General features: G+C 37.6%; 1 protein-coding gene and 1 non-coding gene across 2 annotated transcripts; one reads left to right on the top strand and one right to left on the bottom strand.

Annotated features, from left to right (window-relative positions):
- Positions 1 to 2,331: 2,331 nt before the first annotated feature.
- Positions 2,332 to 2,438, bottom strand: LOC127116713 (small nucleolar RNA R71). Its single transcript, XR_007801509.1, has one exon. It is a non-coding gene; the product is annotated as a small nucleolar RNA R71 (small nucleolar RNA).
- Positions 2,439 to 15,469: 13,031 nt separating this feature from the next.
- On the top strand, positions 15,470 to 15,868 carry LOC127090185 (uncharacterized). Its single transcript, XM_051029390.1, has one exon. It carries the CDS (start codon positions 15,470 to 15,472, stop codon positions 15,866 to 15,868), a length of 399 nt encoding a protein of 132 aa, XP_050885347.1.
- Positions 15,869 to 16,713: the final 845 nt, after the last annotated feature.

Genomic DNA, 16,713 nt, shown 5'->3' with positions numbered 1-16,713 from the left:
ATTTGTGATTATGTAATTTGTTCTTTGTCCATTTGGATTTCTTTTTCTTTTAAGATACTAATAAAGAAAAAAACCTAAAAAAGAATTTAATTCTCCTAATATATGGACTTGTGGTTATTATCCTTAACAAAGTTGTGGAGTTACGGACTTAGAATTAGGATCTTGACCTTTGCTATGAGACTTGTGATTTGAGACCTTAGAATCCATCTGGTACCTTTGACTTTAGATTTCCTTTGGATACTTGGTCGAGTTACTCTAGTTTTATCTCATAAATGGATTATTATTTGCTTATTTTGCCTTGCTTGAGGCTTAATCCAAAGGAGGGAATTCTTGCTTGACTTATGTCCTAAAGCTTGCTATTTCTTGGTTAGATCTCTCCTCCCTAGTTTTTAATTTATGCTTTAGAATAGTCTCTTATTCTTTTCCCCTTTCTTTAATTTTCAAAATCTTCTCTCTTTTTTAAAAACCTTCTTGTTTTTTCTTAAACTTGAACCATTTTCTCAATATACCTTGACTTTTGTCAAGTGATTTTCAAAATATTTTCCTAATAAATACTAATTCATCTTAAGCATATTGAGACCAATTTCAAAAGACTTAAAAAATGCATAACTCACTCAAATCATTTTGTGCCCTTTATGCACCTTTTCTTTAAAACTTTTCTCAGAGTACTAGACATAAGTTATTTCCATAGTTGAAATTTAATTCTCCTATCCCCATAGCATTGATGATAAATCTTTTTCATCTAAGAGAGTTAGTGGCATACTTGTTGATCCTTATCCAAGTTGGAGTCATTCTCATGATGATGCAAAGTTCCCATACTTGTGGGTGACTAGTTGAGTATTCTCCTTAAAATGGAAAAATATTTTTTCATTAAAAATGAATCAAAATAAATACCTTTATTATTTTAACCAAGAACTACGAGGTTTTGATCCTCCATTGCACTTTGTTGGTACGTAGGCATGAGACTTCAAAAGGTCTTGACAAACACAAAAATCATAAAAAATATTTCTTTTCACATCTCTCCAATCTTTTGCAAACAATACCCATTTTCAAACCAAAAGGCACATTCTCAAAGAGATTTCCATGGAGTACCATGAATGTGTAGGGTGATAATATCTTCCCTTTGCATAACTAACCCCGAATCCTTATCTCTTTTATTAATTTTATTTTAAAACTTCTTCGGGTTTTGTTCATGCTTTTTCTCTTTTCCTTTGGAAACAATAAAAGCGTGGTGGCGACTCTTGATTTATGAGTTAAGTTAATCAATAGCCTAGTCTCAATTTTTTTACCACTACACTTAGGAGTAAACACCCTTAAGGACTGGTAATCAGTATCATTGAAGTAAGTTGTTGCAAGGTCAAGTTAATGTTGTCGATGAATCCAATCATACACATTCCCTAGCATGTTCCCTCATAATATCTTTCAAAATGTTCAATTGCTTTATTTACTTTCTAGTGCATTTTTATTTATATTTTTTAAGCCAATAATCAAAAAACCCCAAAGCTTTTGTTTGACTAATTTAGAACCAGAACTTTGTATCTTTAACCAATCCTTGAGAACAATAATTGGGAAATTTCTATTATTACTACATTGGAAGATTTTTATACTTACTAATTTATCTATCAAGTTTTTAGCGTCGCTGCCAAGGATAGCCAAAGATTATAGAGTTCATAGTTTTATTTTAGTTAAAATTTTGTTGCTCTGCAACTAAAAATTTTATTTCGATTTTTATTTTATTTTAATTATTATTATTCTATTACTACTAATCTGCTTCTGATATTTATATGCAAGGAGAGCCCTCAACTAATTTTCCTTTTGACGCAGAACAAGAAACAAACATTGTACGCTTAGCTTAGACAAGCTAGACAAGCAAGGCTGGCAGAACAAGAGATAGACGACTTGGTCCAATCCGTTAAAGATTCAGACAGAGAAGTCGAGGGACCGGTTTTGGCTAAAAATACTGAAGAAAGACTTTTTAGGGATTATGGGAGAGCAAATACCCTAGGTGGTCGTCTAACTATAGTTAACTAACTAGTAAATATGGCAAGTTTTCAGCTACACCCGACCATTATCCGACAGCTTGAGAAGAGACCTTTTACAGGAAAGATTAATCAAGATGCAAATAAACATTTGCAAAAGTTTCTTACTATGAATACTACTTTGAAGATTGATGGTCACGCTGAAGAAGCCAAAAAGATGAGAATGTTTTCGTTCACCCTAACTAAAGATGCTGAATAATGCTTTTATTCGTTTCCTGTTGGAAGTATCACTACTTAGGAAGAAATGGAAACAACTTTTCTTAATGAGTATTTTCATGCTTCTATTTTTCTTAAGAAAAGATATGATATTATGAATTTTAAACAGAAGGAGGGAGAATCATTGGGTGATGCATGCAAGAGATTCAAGAGATTATTGGTTGCTTGTCCTACTCACAACTTAAATCAGACTGAACAGATGCAAATGTTTGTTAATGGCCTTAGGTTGAAGACTAAACAAATAATTGATATAGTTGTTGGTGGATCATCTAACTTTACAAAATCCATTGGTATTAAGAAGATAATATAAGCCATTCATGAAAATGAACACTTAGAGTTGTATGATAGAAGTGTCAGCAATCTAGAGGGGAGGATATATTTAAAACTAGATGCTCAGAGTTTAAAGATGGAAGACCAAGTTGCTGCAAAATTTGAAAGAAGACTCATGGCAATGAATAAGGTACTCAACAGGTAGCTCAAGTTCAACCAATTCAAGCTATAAGTTGTGAAATTTATGGTGGACCTCATTATGCTATGAATTGTGTTGCAACTATGTGTCGCATCTAGAAAAATATGATTCCTCGCGATGGTCGCGGAAAAATTTTAATGTTCGAACAGAGTCGCCACCGAACTTTATTTATCCCAATGAAGGGATAGGGAAATATTGATAAAACCTTTAGGAAATAGAATAATGGTCGTCGCAACCATATTCGGGTTCGAGAGTGGATTACGCAAGAGGAAGGTATTAGCACCCCTTGCGTCCATTGTACTCAACGGGAACCTTTCAGTTCTAATTTTCATTTCGAGTGTTAATTTATGTTTGTTTGTTATCTTTGGGTTATAAGATATTGAAAATAGAAATAGATGAGAATCTTAGAAGGGAAAGGGGAGGTTTTTTTTTATTAGTGTGCTCGCGAAGATACAACAATCTCCTGTCTACGTATCCTTAAATAAGGAAATCAAAGCATTCGTAGTTCGGGGAACTACGGTTGGTTGGTGTGTTTTTTATGAACAACTGTTTAGATCGCATTCTAAAGGCTAAACGCTGGCTTGTCTACTCTCGGCAGAGGCTTAAACACTAGTTTGTTGTGCGCATTAGAAAGGATTAACAATGTTCTTTCTGAAAAGAGTTTTGATCATACGAGGGTGACAAGTTGGATTAATATGTTGGATGTTTTGATTGGTTGAGATGTTTTTGGTTGGATGACGATTACACGGATAGTTGAGTAAGACAACTCGTATCCTAGCAGTCGGGAAAGGGAATAGAAGACTCTAGACCACTTTCTTTTTCATCCTTAATTATAGAAAGGATTTGATAATAATTAAGGTGCTTTGAATGGATGACGAATACTCGGATAATCGAGTAAGACAACTCGTATCCTAATAGTCGGGAAAGGGAATAGAAGACTCTAAACCACTTTCTTTTTCATCCTTAATTATAGAAAGGATTTGAAAATAATTAAGGTGTCTTGAACAGATGACGAATACTCGGATAATCGAATAAGACAACTCGTATCTTAATAATCGGGAAAAGGAATAGAAGACTCTAAACCGTTTTCTGTTTCATCTGAATATTTATGAAAATGAGGTTGTATATGGTTGACGTATTTTAGAATGAACGATAAGTACTTGAATGACTGAGTAAGACGACTCATATCCAAGCATTTGAAAAGAGGAGTTGAAAGCTCAAAACCATCTCCTTTTTCGTACAGTTTGTTATGAAAATGATTTGATTAAGGTAAGTTGGTGGAAAAATGACAATTGTTCGACTGATTGAGTAAGAGAACTCGTATTCGACCAACTGAGGAGTGAAGTCGAAAACTCAAAGTCAACTCCCTTTTCATTTAGTTTACTGTGAAAATATTTTGATTTAATCGGGGTTTGGAAGTTTATAGAGGAACGACAATTATCTGACTAACCAAGTAAGAGAACTTGTATTCAAATAGTCGTGGAGAAAAAATTGAAGACTCAAAGTTATCTCCCTTTTGGTTTCTTGTTATAAAAGGATTTGATTTGTTTGTGCTTAAATGGATTAGAAATGAAGACCGTTTGACTAACCGAGTAAGAAAACGCGTATTCAAATAATCGAGGAGAGGAGTTGAAAACTCAAAACCATCCCCCTTTTCATTTTCAAATGAAGTGTTGTTTAAATGCGATTAAGTATTTTAATTTAACTTTCGATGTCGGATCGAGGTTTTAAAATTTGCATTTTTGTGAATGAATTGAATTTATTTAGTGAATAATCCATCTAATCGATTAATTAAAACCGAATAGGTCTCATTGTAAGAAGGCCCAAGAGTAAGCCATGTGAGGTTGATGGCGATGCTTTTATAAGCGATCGACTTACAGAGGTGTTTTGAAGATGGGCTCGACTTTGAATCGAGAAGTATGTGATTTATTTTGAAATCGGCTCGGATTATTTTAAAATCGATGAAAGCGACGAGATTTTGTCACAATTATAACATGTCATTTCGTGTACACTCAAGGTTCGATATAAACAAATAGATAAAAAATAATCATGCACATACACTCCTCAAGATAAATAAACATCTAAATTATGAAGGACATTTGTGATTCTATAATCAATTAATTAATTGAATGTTTAATGAATTATTTTATTTTATTTAAATTATAAAAAAATGAATATAACCGAATAATTACATATTTATAATGATAACAACCATATAATTGTGTATTTACTTTTAAAAATTAATAATAATAATAATAATAATAGTAATATAATTACATATTTACTATATACATAAAAAAAAATATTAACAATAGTATAATTATAATTTCGAAAATAAAAAAAATAATATTAACAATTGTATAATTATAATTTCGAAAAAATAAAATAAATAAACCAAAGCATTATTTTATTCTAATGACCAAAGAATTTAGTGTATATTTTTTATGTATAAAAAATAAAGTAAATGAAATTACTTATAGATGCATGTAAATGGGCCAAGGGAAACAGACCAAGCCCTAAATGGGCGCTGCTGGAAGTTTTCCAGGAGGGGTGCATTAGTAAAAATCGAATATGGGCCTAACGCAAAAAAAGGTCCAGGAAGTGTCCAGTGAAGTATGATGGACACACTAAATCTTCACGCCTCAAAATCCCCAATTCTGAATGAAGGAACGACTTCCTTTTATATTGCAGTACTTGGGCCTTTGCACTTGTATTCTCCTGAATTTAAGGTCACCCGAGTTCCCCTAAATTCCACATCTAGGTTACTAACAAATAGGCTATTTGTTAGGTTCATTAAATGTAGCTTGGTTGTTGATTTCCTGGATTTTCTCTCAGCTGTTGAATCCCTGAAGAATAGCCTGAGAAAAAGCTGAAACAGAAAACTGAACAACCTACAATATAGCATATGCTGTCAGGAATGAATGTCACGACATTCAGCTTGACATCAAGGATCATATGCTAAGTCTGTTTTTCCAGAAAACAGACTGTACAATTTTGCTGACCTGTATATGACCAAAATGACCATACTACAGTAACAGCTTACATTAATAAATGTCAAAGTATCCAATTTGAAATTTACACATTTGGCCTTAAGTCAGTTCTGTTATCCTCTTGAAGAACAGACTGAGAAACATGCTGAAGTATAGCAGAACACCACTCTGTCTATTGTTCAGTATATGCTGTCAATGATGAATGTCATAGCATCCAGTTTGACATTCAGTCAGTAGGCCTTATGCCAGGTCTGGTATTTCCTTGATAACCAGACTGGAACTAAATACTAAGTTCTAACAGAACACCAACTGTTCTATTCCTTAGTATCTGCTGACAGGGATGAATGTTACAACATCCAGTTTGACATTCAATAAATCATGTATTAGTTAATCCTGCAGTAACTACTCAAGTGTGTCATGACATCAGTCAAGACATCAGAGTACAGTTAGATATTCTAACCTACAGTGCAGTCACACATACACACCATGTCATGACATCAGTCAAGACATTAGAATCCAGCTAGTGTTTTACCATCTAATGCAGCCAATTAAACACCTACAAACTCCCTCTTTGGCAAATTTTTGGCTAAAACACTTTGATCCCCATAACAGAGTTCATAGCAGCGGAATCACACATCTAGCAGGAAATAGACCTAGCTAATACACTCAGAGTGGCAGCACACTCACACATATGGAAGTTAAGTAACACTTCACATAACAGCACACATACAGAAGTTAAATAAAAACTTCTAATTGCAGCACACATACACAGCACACGTACAGAGGTACAGAAGTTAAATAAAAACTTCAACACACATCAGCTGCAGGGGAGGGAATCTTCGAATCTGTCATGAAAGTCTGTTGTAACATAATAACCTGTTGTCCTGGGGTATCACCTGTTACTCCCCCTTTTTGTCAAAAATGTTGCCAAAGTAACACTTTAAATTACAAGCCAACAACATAAACAGAGTTACAAAAGAAGTGACAGAATCCCAGAAAAAGGTTTATTCCTCAGCCTCATCATCAGTCTCCTCATCAGACCTGGCCTCCTCCTCATCCTCAGAACTTTGCCTAGCAGCTCCATCTGTATCCTCAGCAGACGCCTCCAATTGAGAGATCAGCTTTTCCAACGCGTGCTTCCTAGCCTCCAGCTCTTTGCAAGTCTCTCTGAGCACAACAATGACAGCAGCTTTTTCTGGGTGGTTGCCAACATTGGATGTTTCTCCTGATGTCATGACAATGTCAGGGACATGCTTACCCAGAAATAGTTTGTAGTTGAAGGCCAATGGACTCTCTCTTCGTTTCACAAAGTCATTGTCAGTCAAGATGTTTGGGAATTGATTCAGCACAATGCCACATATGAGAGAAGGAAATGCTATAGGTCCCTTCACACTGAAACTCCCAGCGTGTTTCATGGTCTGATCAAAGATGTAGGTACCATAGTCAAACTTTGCCTTGGTTCCAACAACATAGATGAACTTTCCAAGCATCACAGACATAGTTGACTTGTGATTTGTGGGCACCCAGTTTGCAGCTCCAACTTTGTGTAGCATGGCATACTTCACACTGAGTTGGCTGGCCACCAGCTTCCCTTTAAGAGGCCACTTCCGAACTTGATTTGCAGTGATGACTTGACATATTCTGTTGTCAGTCACTTCAAGCTCTGGTTGCACTACATCAGCTCTTCCCAAATACAGATTGATTACTGAGGGAGAAAAGGTCACACACTTGCCACGCACATAGACCTTTCTGAATTCTCTGGACTTCCCATCTGCACATTCCTCAGACACATTGACAATGAACTCCTTCACCAAGGTCTCATAGCACTTTGGGAGTTGAGTCACAGTTCTCATTAGTCCTGCCTCTTTAATAAGGTCCACAATCTCCTTACACTCCAAGGCATTTTGAGCTAGTTCCCTCTCCAGGGCCAGCCTCTTGTGATAGACATACTTCCACCTGTTCACACTAGAGGCAAAATGAAATGACACATTGTCAATAGGTACCTCTGGGACACTAGCAGCCAGCTTGCTAGTGGTTGGCTTCTTCTTAGACAGAGGTGTTGTGACATCACATGGGACATCTGAATCAGACTCCACCACAACAGCCTTGGTCTTCATTTTCTTGGGCACCTCCTTGCTCCAAGATTTTGCAGGTCCATGTCCTTTCCTTTTGAGGGGACTCTGAGTCACCTTTTGGTTGAGAGAAGTTATCACATTCACCTCCCTAGTTGGGGACCTTTGCACCACTGTCTTCTTCTCTCTCCTAGTCCTAACTCTTTTGGCTAAGCTAGGGACAACTGAGGTCAACAGTTCATTGTCAGAGAGCTCTTCCAGATTCACAGTGTCAACATTAGGGTTGTCACTGACATCTTAAGTGACACCGACCTTCTCACCCCTCACATTGCCTGAGGGTTTGTCAATCTTTGACCCCTCATGAGCCTCAGGTTGCTCAACATTGTCAGAGACATTCTTTCTTAACACTACAGCGTTATCTTGACATGCAACAATATCAGGTATGATAGTGTTCAAGGGAACAGAAACCCCAGGAACATTCCGATTACCAGATAGTATCTGAGTGACAATAGTTGCAATGGAGTTATGCACATACCTCGAGCCTTCCCTTGTTTGTTCATCAAGAGCGATTTCTGATGAAAATCCGGAGACCGTTTCCTTAGGTCTTCTTGCATGGGACGAAGTTGCAGCGTCAGCAACAGGATCCTCCCGGGTAGGGTTGCAAGACTCAGTGTTGGGGGAATCAGACATGGTCGTGTAGGTGGTTGAGTCGGATTTGTGCGACATGATTAACGTCTCGGAGGAGACTTGAATCGTTTCTTTGGAAGAAGGTTTGCACGAATGAGAGTTGAAGCAACGGAATGTGAAACGCTTGATGCAAGAGTGAGGTCTATTAGTTTTTGACCACTCAGAGCACACTATTTGTTGTTTAATAATTTGACTTACTAAACAGTAGCTAACTAACTTCATTAGTTGCTATAAATTATCAGACGTACACATTCCCTCTTTGCCCTTACTATTGTCAAACTGAGTAACGTACAATGTCATGACATTCCGGGTGACATTGTACTCAGTCTGCATCAGGTTCCTCCATACTAGGGTTGACCACCTGCTACCAGACGCCAGGTATTTAGTTTCTACAGACGACAATAATACACACATCTGTTTATCCCTTGCTGTCATATCATTTGTATGATGACCAATAGGTGCCAATGTCTCATAACTTTCAATCAGACATTTTCCACAGTCTGTCCTTTTATCTAAAGACAGATATGGGCCTCCTCTCATAGTTCCCTTGGAAATGCTCTTCTTCATTCCTTTTACATGAAGTTGATCAAGTCTTCCATGTCCCAGCTTCCCTTCCTAATCTCCCTTGGCTAAGGGGCACTTGGGGAAGTAGAAGGAGTCTTTAGATTTCCATAGATAGCAGTTATCTTTGGATCTGTCTCCTCTCATCACTTCCTGATTGCAACCATTCAACACCACACATCCTCCCTTAGTAAATTCCACCTTGAATCCTTGGTCACATAGCTGGCTTATGCTTATGAGGTTTACAGTCAGTCCTTTTACTAACAATACATCACTCAGTTTTGGTGCTTCAGGACAGTCCAACTTACCAACACCCTTGACTTATCCTTTAGTTCCATCACCAAATGTCACAAACTTGGTGGTAGGAGGGTGTAGATTCACCACTAGGTTGCTCATCCCAGTCATATGCCTTGAGCAGCCACTATCAAGGTACCAGTCTTGTCTGATAGGTGCCCTTGGAGATGTGTGAGCAAGGTTAGCAACACATTGTTGATTCTCAGGAGAGGGATGAAGCTTAGATGCTGCTGCTTAGCCGCCCATGTTTGTTTCTTAATGGGGACATTATGCTTAGACACCTTCTTCTTAGGCCTACCTTGCGAGGTCTGGTTTGGGTAACCATGCAGCCTATAGCAGAAGGGTTTTATGTGACCGAATCTACCACAGTAATGACATCTCCATCTCTGAAATTTCTTCTTCTGATGTTTGCTCATTCTGGTTCTCTGATGTTGAGACATTGGATGTGACTTCTGCTTGAATTTCTGAACTCCAGCCTTAGACTTTTTGAGTTCAAGTGAAGAGTTCTTAGTGAATCCTAAACCAGATATGGTTCCTGACTTCTATCCCACTTTTAGAATCTCTTCCATGGTGTCAGATCCTTTACTCAACATTCTGATGGATTTGGTCATTTGATTCAGCTTGGAGGTCAGCAGGGTTATCTCACCATTTAGACCCTCTATGACTTTCAGCTGCTCCTGTTTCTCAGATTCTAGCTCTTTGATGAGTTTCTTCTGCTTTTCTCCTTGGATACATACTTCTGCACTTTTAACACATAGTTCTTTATATGAGGCAGCAAGTTCATCCAAGTTGAGCTCATCTCCGCTTGAGTCATCCTCTGAGCCACAGACACTGGTCAGAACTGTGACATGTTTAGCAGATTCTCCTTCAGATTCACTCTCAGTGTCTTCCTTTGACCAGGTGGCAGATAGCCCTTTCCTTTGCATCTTGAGAAAGGTAGGGCATTCAACCTTAATATGACCATATCCTTCACATCCATGGCACTGGATTCCCTTGCCTTGGTTGAACTTTTCTTCAGAAGTTGATCTTTTCCTTATGTCAGACGGGATGTTCTTGACATTAGGTCTACCCTGTTGGTCAACCTTCTTTATGAACTTGTTGAACTGTCTTCCAAGCATGGTGTCATACGGTGAACTGACCTTTGTGTGTTTTTGCTTTGGAAAGCAAATGTCGCGGATAGCAAGAGTCGCCACCGACTTTTCTTTTATCCAATAAGGAAAGGTGGAAAAGAACAGGAAAGACCTTGATTAGATTTTGGGTTCGGGAGGTACATTATACAAAGGGAAGGTGTTAGCACCCTTTGTATCCATGGTTATCCATGGGCTCTTAATTGCTGGATCACTCATGTTTTTCTTGTCTGAAAAAAATGTTTGTGAACTGCTTAGAAAATGTTTTGAAAAGAGAGTTTAGCTTTGTAATGATTCTTGTTCGAATGTATACAAAGTATTTATCTCATTTAATTTTGAAAGTTGTTTAGAAAAATATAACTTGGCAATGATTCTAGTATGAATGTATACCAAGTGGTGATTTTCTAGTAGATGTTTTGCAAAGTGTGATGTATGAAAAATGTTTTAGGTTGTGAGTCAGCAATTAAGAGTTATACCTACCCAAGGTCTTTATGGGTATTTCCTATCCTTATGAGGGTAAAACTGTCCTTACTATTGAGAAGTAAGTAGTTTTATCCTTTGGATGTAAAAGGGACATCGTAGGATCATCGATTGGTCATTGAAGGCAATTTTTGTAAGGATATTTTAGCATTCGAAGGGACAATCATCATTTAACCGTAGGCTACAACGAAGGGTCATCGAGGGATAAAATCATATATTCGTAGGCAACATCCGAGGGACGATGATTTATTTTATAGGGACGTGATGATTTAATCGAAGGGTCTTTGCTAAATGTATCCCCACATTCGCGGGACATGACCATAATACCGTAATACCGTAAGGCAACAAAGAGAGGTCCAAGATCACATATTCAAAGGCAATATTTTACAATCAATTAGGTAGTTGTAATCAATTAGGTAATTAGGTCCACATTATAATCAATTAGGTAATTAGGGTGAATCTCCACAAGGGTATCCCACAAATAAAGTGGAATACCTAGCAAGCTAGCGAAGGCTTAGCGAATACTCGCTACATGCTCACTTAGCGATGTGCTAGCGAGCGGCTGCGGATTCTGGTTTTGGTAACAGTACGATCCAGAAAGCTCCAAACCCTATGGCATCCATTACAGAAATTACATGGTTAAATGTTCAAGATATTCATACATACTTAAATTCACATGCAAAAACTTAAGATATTTTTATAGATTCAATCATAATGCCACATGCAAGTTAAGAACATAAAGCGGTAATAGTAATGCAAACCTGTTTGCAACTGAATTGCAACCTTGAATTGGCAAGTCGCTCTTAGGGTTGGCGCCGGATTGAGTTGGGCGGAGGTAACCTTGGTGCAGATGAGTTTCCTTCAGGGTTTCCTTGAGGGTTGCTCTGAATTCTCTGGGTTAGCCTTCAGGGTTTACTGTGTTGCTTCTGTTAGGGTTTCCTTGCTAGGGTTTCTGTTCGTCTGCCTCTGTCCCCTTTTTCTGAATGAAGCTCTGCTATTTATAATAATTTTTGTGACCTGATGGGCTCAGAATGAAGCCCAGAATTTTCTGGTATTCGCAAGCTTCGCTAGGCGAGTGGCGTAGCGAAGGGTTCGCTAGGCGAAGGAGTTGCTCGCCTAGCGAGCATGCCAGTCTGGATTTGGCCACCTGTGTGCTGGGTCTTTGTTCTTTTAAGATCAATGCCTTGAACAATGAGTTGGAGTGCCTTGAAGAATGTCTTGAAAGATTAACGGGCAAATTTTGGGGTATGACACATGGCTATGGCTTCTGATATGCTTTCATCACCTCCAGTGTATCCTGCTTCTGACTCCTCTTCAGCTTTAGATACAAAAGCTACACTTTTTCTCTTCTTTTCAGCATTCTCACACAAGCCCATTTCAAAGGTTTGGAGAGAACCAATTAGCTCATCCACCTTCATATTGCAGATGTCCTGCGCCTCCTCTATGGCTGTGACCTTCATAGGAAATCTCTTAGGCAAGGACCTGAGAATCTTTCTTACAAGTTTCTCTTCAGCCATTTTCTCACCTAGTCCACCAGAGGTGTTTGAAATTTCAAGAATATTCATGTGAAAGTCATGAATAGTCTCATCCTCTTTCATCCTCAGATTTTCAAACTTAGTGGTCAGCATCTGAAGTTTGGACATCTTCACCTTGGAAGTACCTTCATGAGTTACCTTAAGGGTATCCCAAACTTCCTTAGCTAGTTCACAGTGGTGCACCAGCCTGAAGATGTTCTTACTGATTCCATTGAACAATGCATTCAAGGCCTTGGAATTTCCAAGAGCTAATGCCTCTCACTCCTTGTCCCACTCTTCTTCAGGAATCTGCACACTGACTCCATCTTCACCTGTCTTTGTTGGATGTTCCCATCCTTTGTTGACAGCTCTCCAGACTTTGCTATCGAGAGACCTTAAGAAGGCTATCATACGAGGCTTCCAGTCATCATAGTTAGAGCCATCCAACATGGGTGGTCTATTTGAGTGTCCTATATCCTTGTCCATGGTACTAGAAAGTAACTTCCCTAGATCTCACCCAGAAATTTACAGGTAGGGTGCCTGCTCTGATACCAATTGAAATTCTAGTTATTAGACTTTCGATGTCACACGGGTTGTTATGACATCCAAATCTGCACAGACAAGAGTTATGCAGAACTTAAAAGTAAGTGCAGTAAATAACACAAGTAATTGTTTACCCAGTTCAGTCCAACATGACCTACATCTGGGGGCTACCAAACCAGGGAGGAAATCCACTATCAGTAGTATTAATTCAAAGCTAAACTCACCCATTTACAACTCTTCACTTAATCCCTACCCAATGCAATTTCAATCTTACTCTAAGATCAGAGTTCCTACTTACTCCCCCTCAATCACCTCAGTGATTACTACCTTTAATCAATATTAAAGACAATTTTGAAGTCACACTTCAAACAACTCTTGATTGTGCTTAACAACTTTAATCAAGATACACAGCACTCACGCTTAAAAGCTTTGAGCGACACAACACTTACAACTCAATGAACACCCTATGCCAAAGCAATCATCTACGTGATAATGGCTTGGCTTACAAGATATGTCTAATACAAGACTCACAAAAATACAGCAGTGAAGTATGATGGACACACTAAATCTTCACGCCTCAAAATCCCCAATTCTGAATGAAGGAACGACTTCCTTTTATATTGCAGTACTTGGGCCTTTGCACTTGTATTCTCCTGAATTTAAGGTCACCCGAGTTCCCCTAAATTCCACATCTAGGTTACTAACAAATAGGCTATTTGTTAGGTTCATTAAATGTAGCTTGGTTGTTGATTTCCTGGATTTTCTCTCAGCTGTTGAATCCCTGAAGAATAGCATGAGAAAAAGCTGAAACAGAAAACTGAACAACCTACAATATAGCATATGCTGTCAGGAATGAATGTCACGACATTCAGCTTGACATCAAGGATCATATGCTAAGTTTGTTTTTCCAGAAAACAGACTGTACAATTTTGCTGACCTGTATAAGACCAAAATGACCATACTACAGTAACAGCTTACATTAATAAATGTCAAAGTATCCAATTTTACATTTACACATTTGGCCTTAAGTCAGTTTTGTTATCCTCTTGAAGAACAGACTAAGAAACATGCTGAAGTATAGCAGAACACCACTCTGTCTATTGTTCGGTATATGCTGTCAATGATGAATGTCATAGCATCCAGTTTGACATTCAGTCAGTAGGCCTTATGCCAGGTCTGGTATTTCCTTGATAACCAGACTGGAACTAAATACTAAGTTCTAACAGAACACCAGCTGTTCTATTCCTTAGTATCTGCTGACAGGGATGAATGTCACAACATCCAGTTTGACATTCAATAAATCATGTATTAGTTAATCCTGCAGTAACTACTCAAGTGTGTCATGACATCAGTCAAGACATCAGAGTACAGTTAGATATTCTAACCTACAGTGCAGTCACACATACACACCATGTCATGACATCAGTCAAGACATTAGAATCCAGCTAGTGTTTTACCATCTAATGCAGCCAATTAAACACCTACAGAACCTATGAAGGACTTAGAACTTGGCATAAATATTTGGGGTGTGTAAATGGACTAATAAATAGTGATCATAGAAATAATAACATGGCTCTTAATACTTACTAATAAGAAAATAGATTTTGGATTAGTAATGTAAAAAGATTCAAACCACATTTTAGATTATGAACACGCTTATGCAAATGGGCCTTTGAAACAAAGAGATCTCATGGGTAAACCACAATGGCCGGACAAAATTGGGGTATGACACTGTGCAACAAATTATATAAGTGAATTTTCTGAAGCAAAACAATATCTACTCTAATACTTATAATCCAGGGTGGAAGAATCATCCAAACTTCTCCTGGAAAGATCAACAAGGGTATGTTCAAAAATAGAGTCCTGTTCAATATCAGAACCAATAACAGTATCGACCTCAGTAAAACTACCAAAATCAGTTCCAACAACAATATCAACGACAAGCTCCTAAGGAGGCAGATTGGGAATTAGCCATTAAAAAGATGGTCGCTCATAACTCCTAATTTAAAGAAGATACAATGAACAATCAAAGGAAAACCACAATGTCCATCAAGAACCAGAAAGTTCAAGTAGGTTAGATAATCCAACAACTCTTCATGCAAGATCAAGGCACCCCTCTGAGTGCAACAATACCAAATATAAGAAATCATAAGAATGTTAATGGTGTCACAACAAGAAGTTAGAAAGATGCTGAAGATGAAAAAGAGATGGCAACAAATGATGATCATTTCATAGAGGTAGATCTGAAAGTGAGAGAAAATAAGAATCGGAAGAAGTTATGCCACCTAAAAAGCCTACTGAAGATAAAAATAAAAAAAGAGGTCGAACCAGAGATCAGGCGACCATATCCTCAAAGGATGAAGAAAAAGGATCTAAATGAGAATTTTTTAAAGAAATTTCTTAAAATATTCAAAAAGTTGGTGATTAATGTTACTTTCTTTGAAGAACTATATCAAATGCCCATGTACCAAAAATTCATGAAGGAGATAATATCTAAAAAGAGAACAATTGGAGATGAGACAACAACCTTTATTGAGAATTATAGTGCAGTGTCACAAGGTAGGAGAATCCTCATCAAACAGAAAGATCCGGGAGCTGTCATAATCCCCTGCGCTATAGAAGACAGAACTTTCAAGAATGTTTTGATTGATTTGAGAGTTGGTGTGAGTCCTATGTTGTTTTCCATCCATCAAAAACTTGGTATTGGAAAGGTCAGCAATACAGGTACAAATCTAAAATTTGCAGATCAATCCGCAAAGCATGCATATGGGATAATGGAAGACGTAATAGTGACAATAGATGAATTTAGTTTCCCTGTTGATTTTGTGACCATAGACATGCCTGGGGATGAAGAGACACTTATCATTCTTGGTTGACCATTCTTACTTACAAGTAGATGAAATATCGATATGGAAAAAGGTATACTCACTTTAAAATCTTATGATGATGAAATAATTTTGAATGTGCTTGAAAACAGGAAGTAAGAAGGAGAAAAAGGAAATCACCATCAAGTATGCATGCTCAAAACATGTTTGGAAAGCCCAAGTCAAAGACCACCACAAAAAAAGTCTCAAGGAGGACATTTCAAATGATGTCATATACATTAGCAACCCTAAGTGAAAATACTCCTAGATCCATTCCAAAATCCAAGAGAAAGAATATAAAGTGGCATCGAGGTATGAGTATGGAAGTAGGAAGTGACTTGTGGTACAAAGTGGGTGTTATCTCTAAAAAAGATGGTTTATGTGTTTTGAAAAAGAAAAACAATAAGGTGTGGAAGCTAAAGTATCCCCCATAACATGGGGAATGAGGCGTCAAGCTAATGACGATAAACGAGCGTTGCTTGGGAGGAAACCCAAGGGAGGTATTCATATTTATTTTATAGTCTTCAATTTTAAATTAAATTTTGAGTTGTTTTGATTTAAGTTGGTTTGTTTTCTGATTTTTTGCTTACATTTAGTAATATGATAATTATAACTTTAATGGTGGTGTGAAAAAGTAACCAGACTTAATGCATGTGTGTCTTCTATGCATGTTAACTTGCCAAAATATTTCTTATATACTTCTAAATGATTTGAGTGGTTTAATTGATATGTATTGAAGGTTGAGCAGGTTTACTGCTACTAATTGATACGCCTCATCACACAAGATGTATTATGGACGCGGTCAACTGTACCCTACATGGTGAGAGCAGAAAACGTCAAACATAGTACTCATCATT

Source organism: Lathyrus oleraceus, chromosome 1, assembly GCF_024323335.1.
Source record: "Lathyrus oleraceus cultivar Zhongwan6 chromosome 1, CAAS_Psat_ZW6_1.0, whole genome shotgun sequence".
Taxonomy (NCBI): domain Eukaryota; kingdom Viridiplantae; phylum Streptophyta; class Magnoliopsida; order Fabales; family Fabaceae; genus Lathyrus; species Lathyrus oleraceus.
Note: the sequence above shows the minus strand (reverse complement) of the source record. Positions and strands in the feature narration are given on the sequence as shown.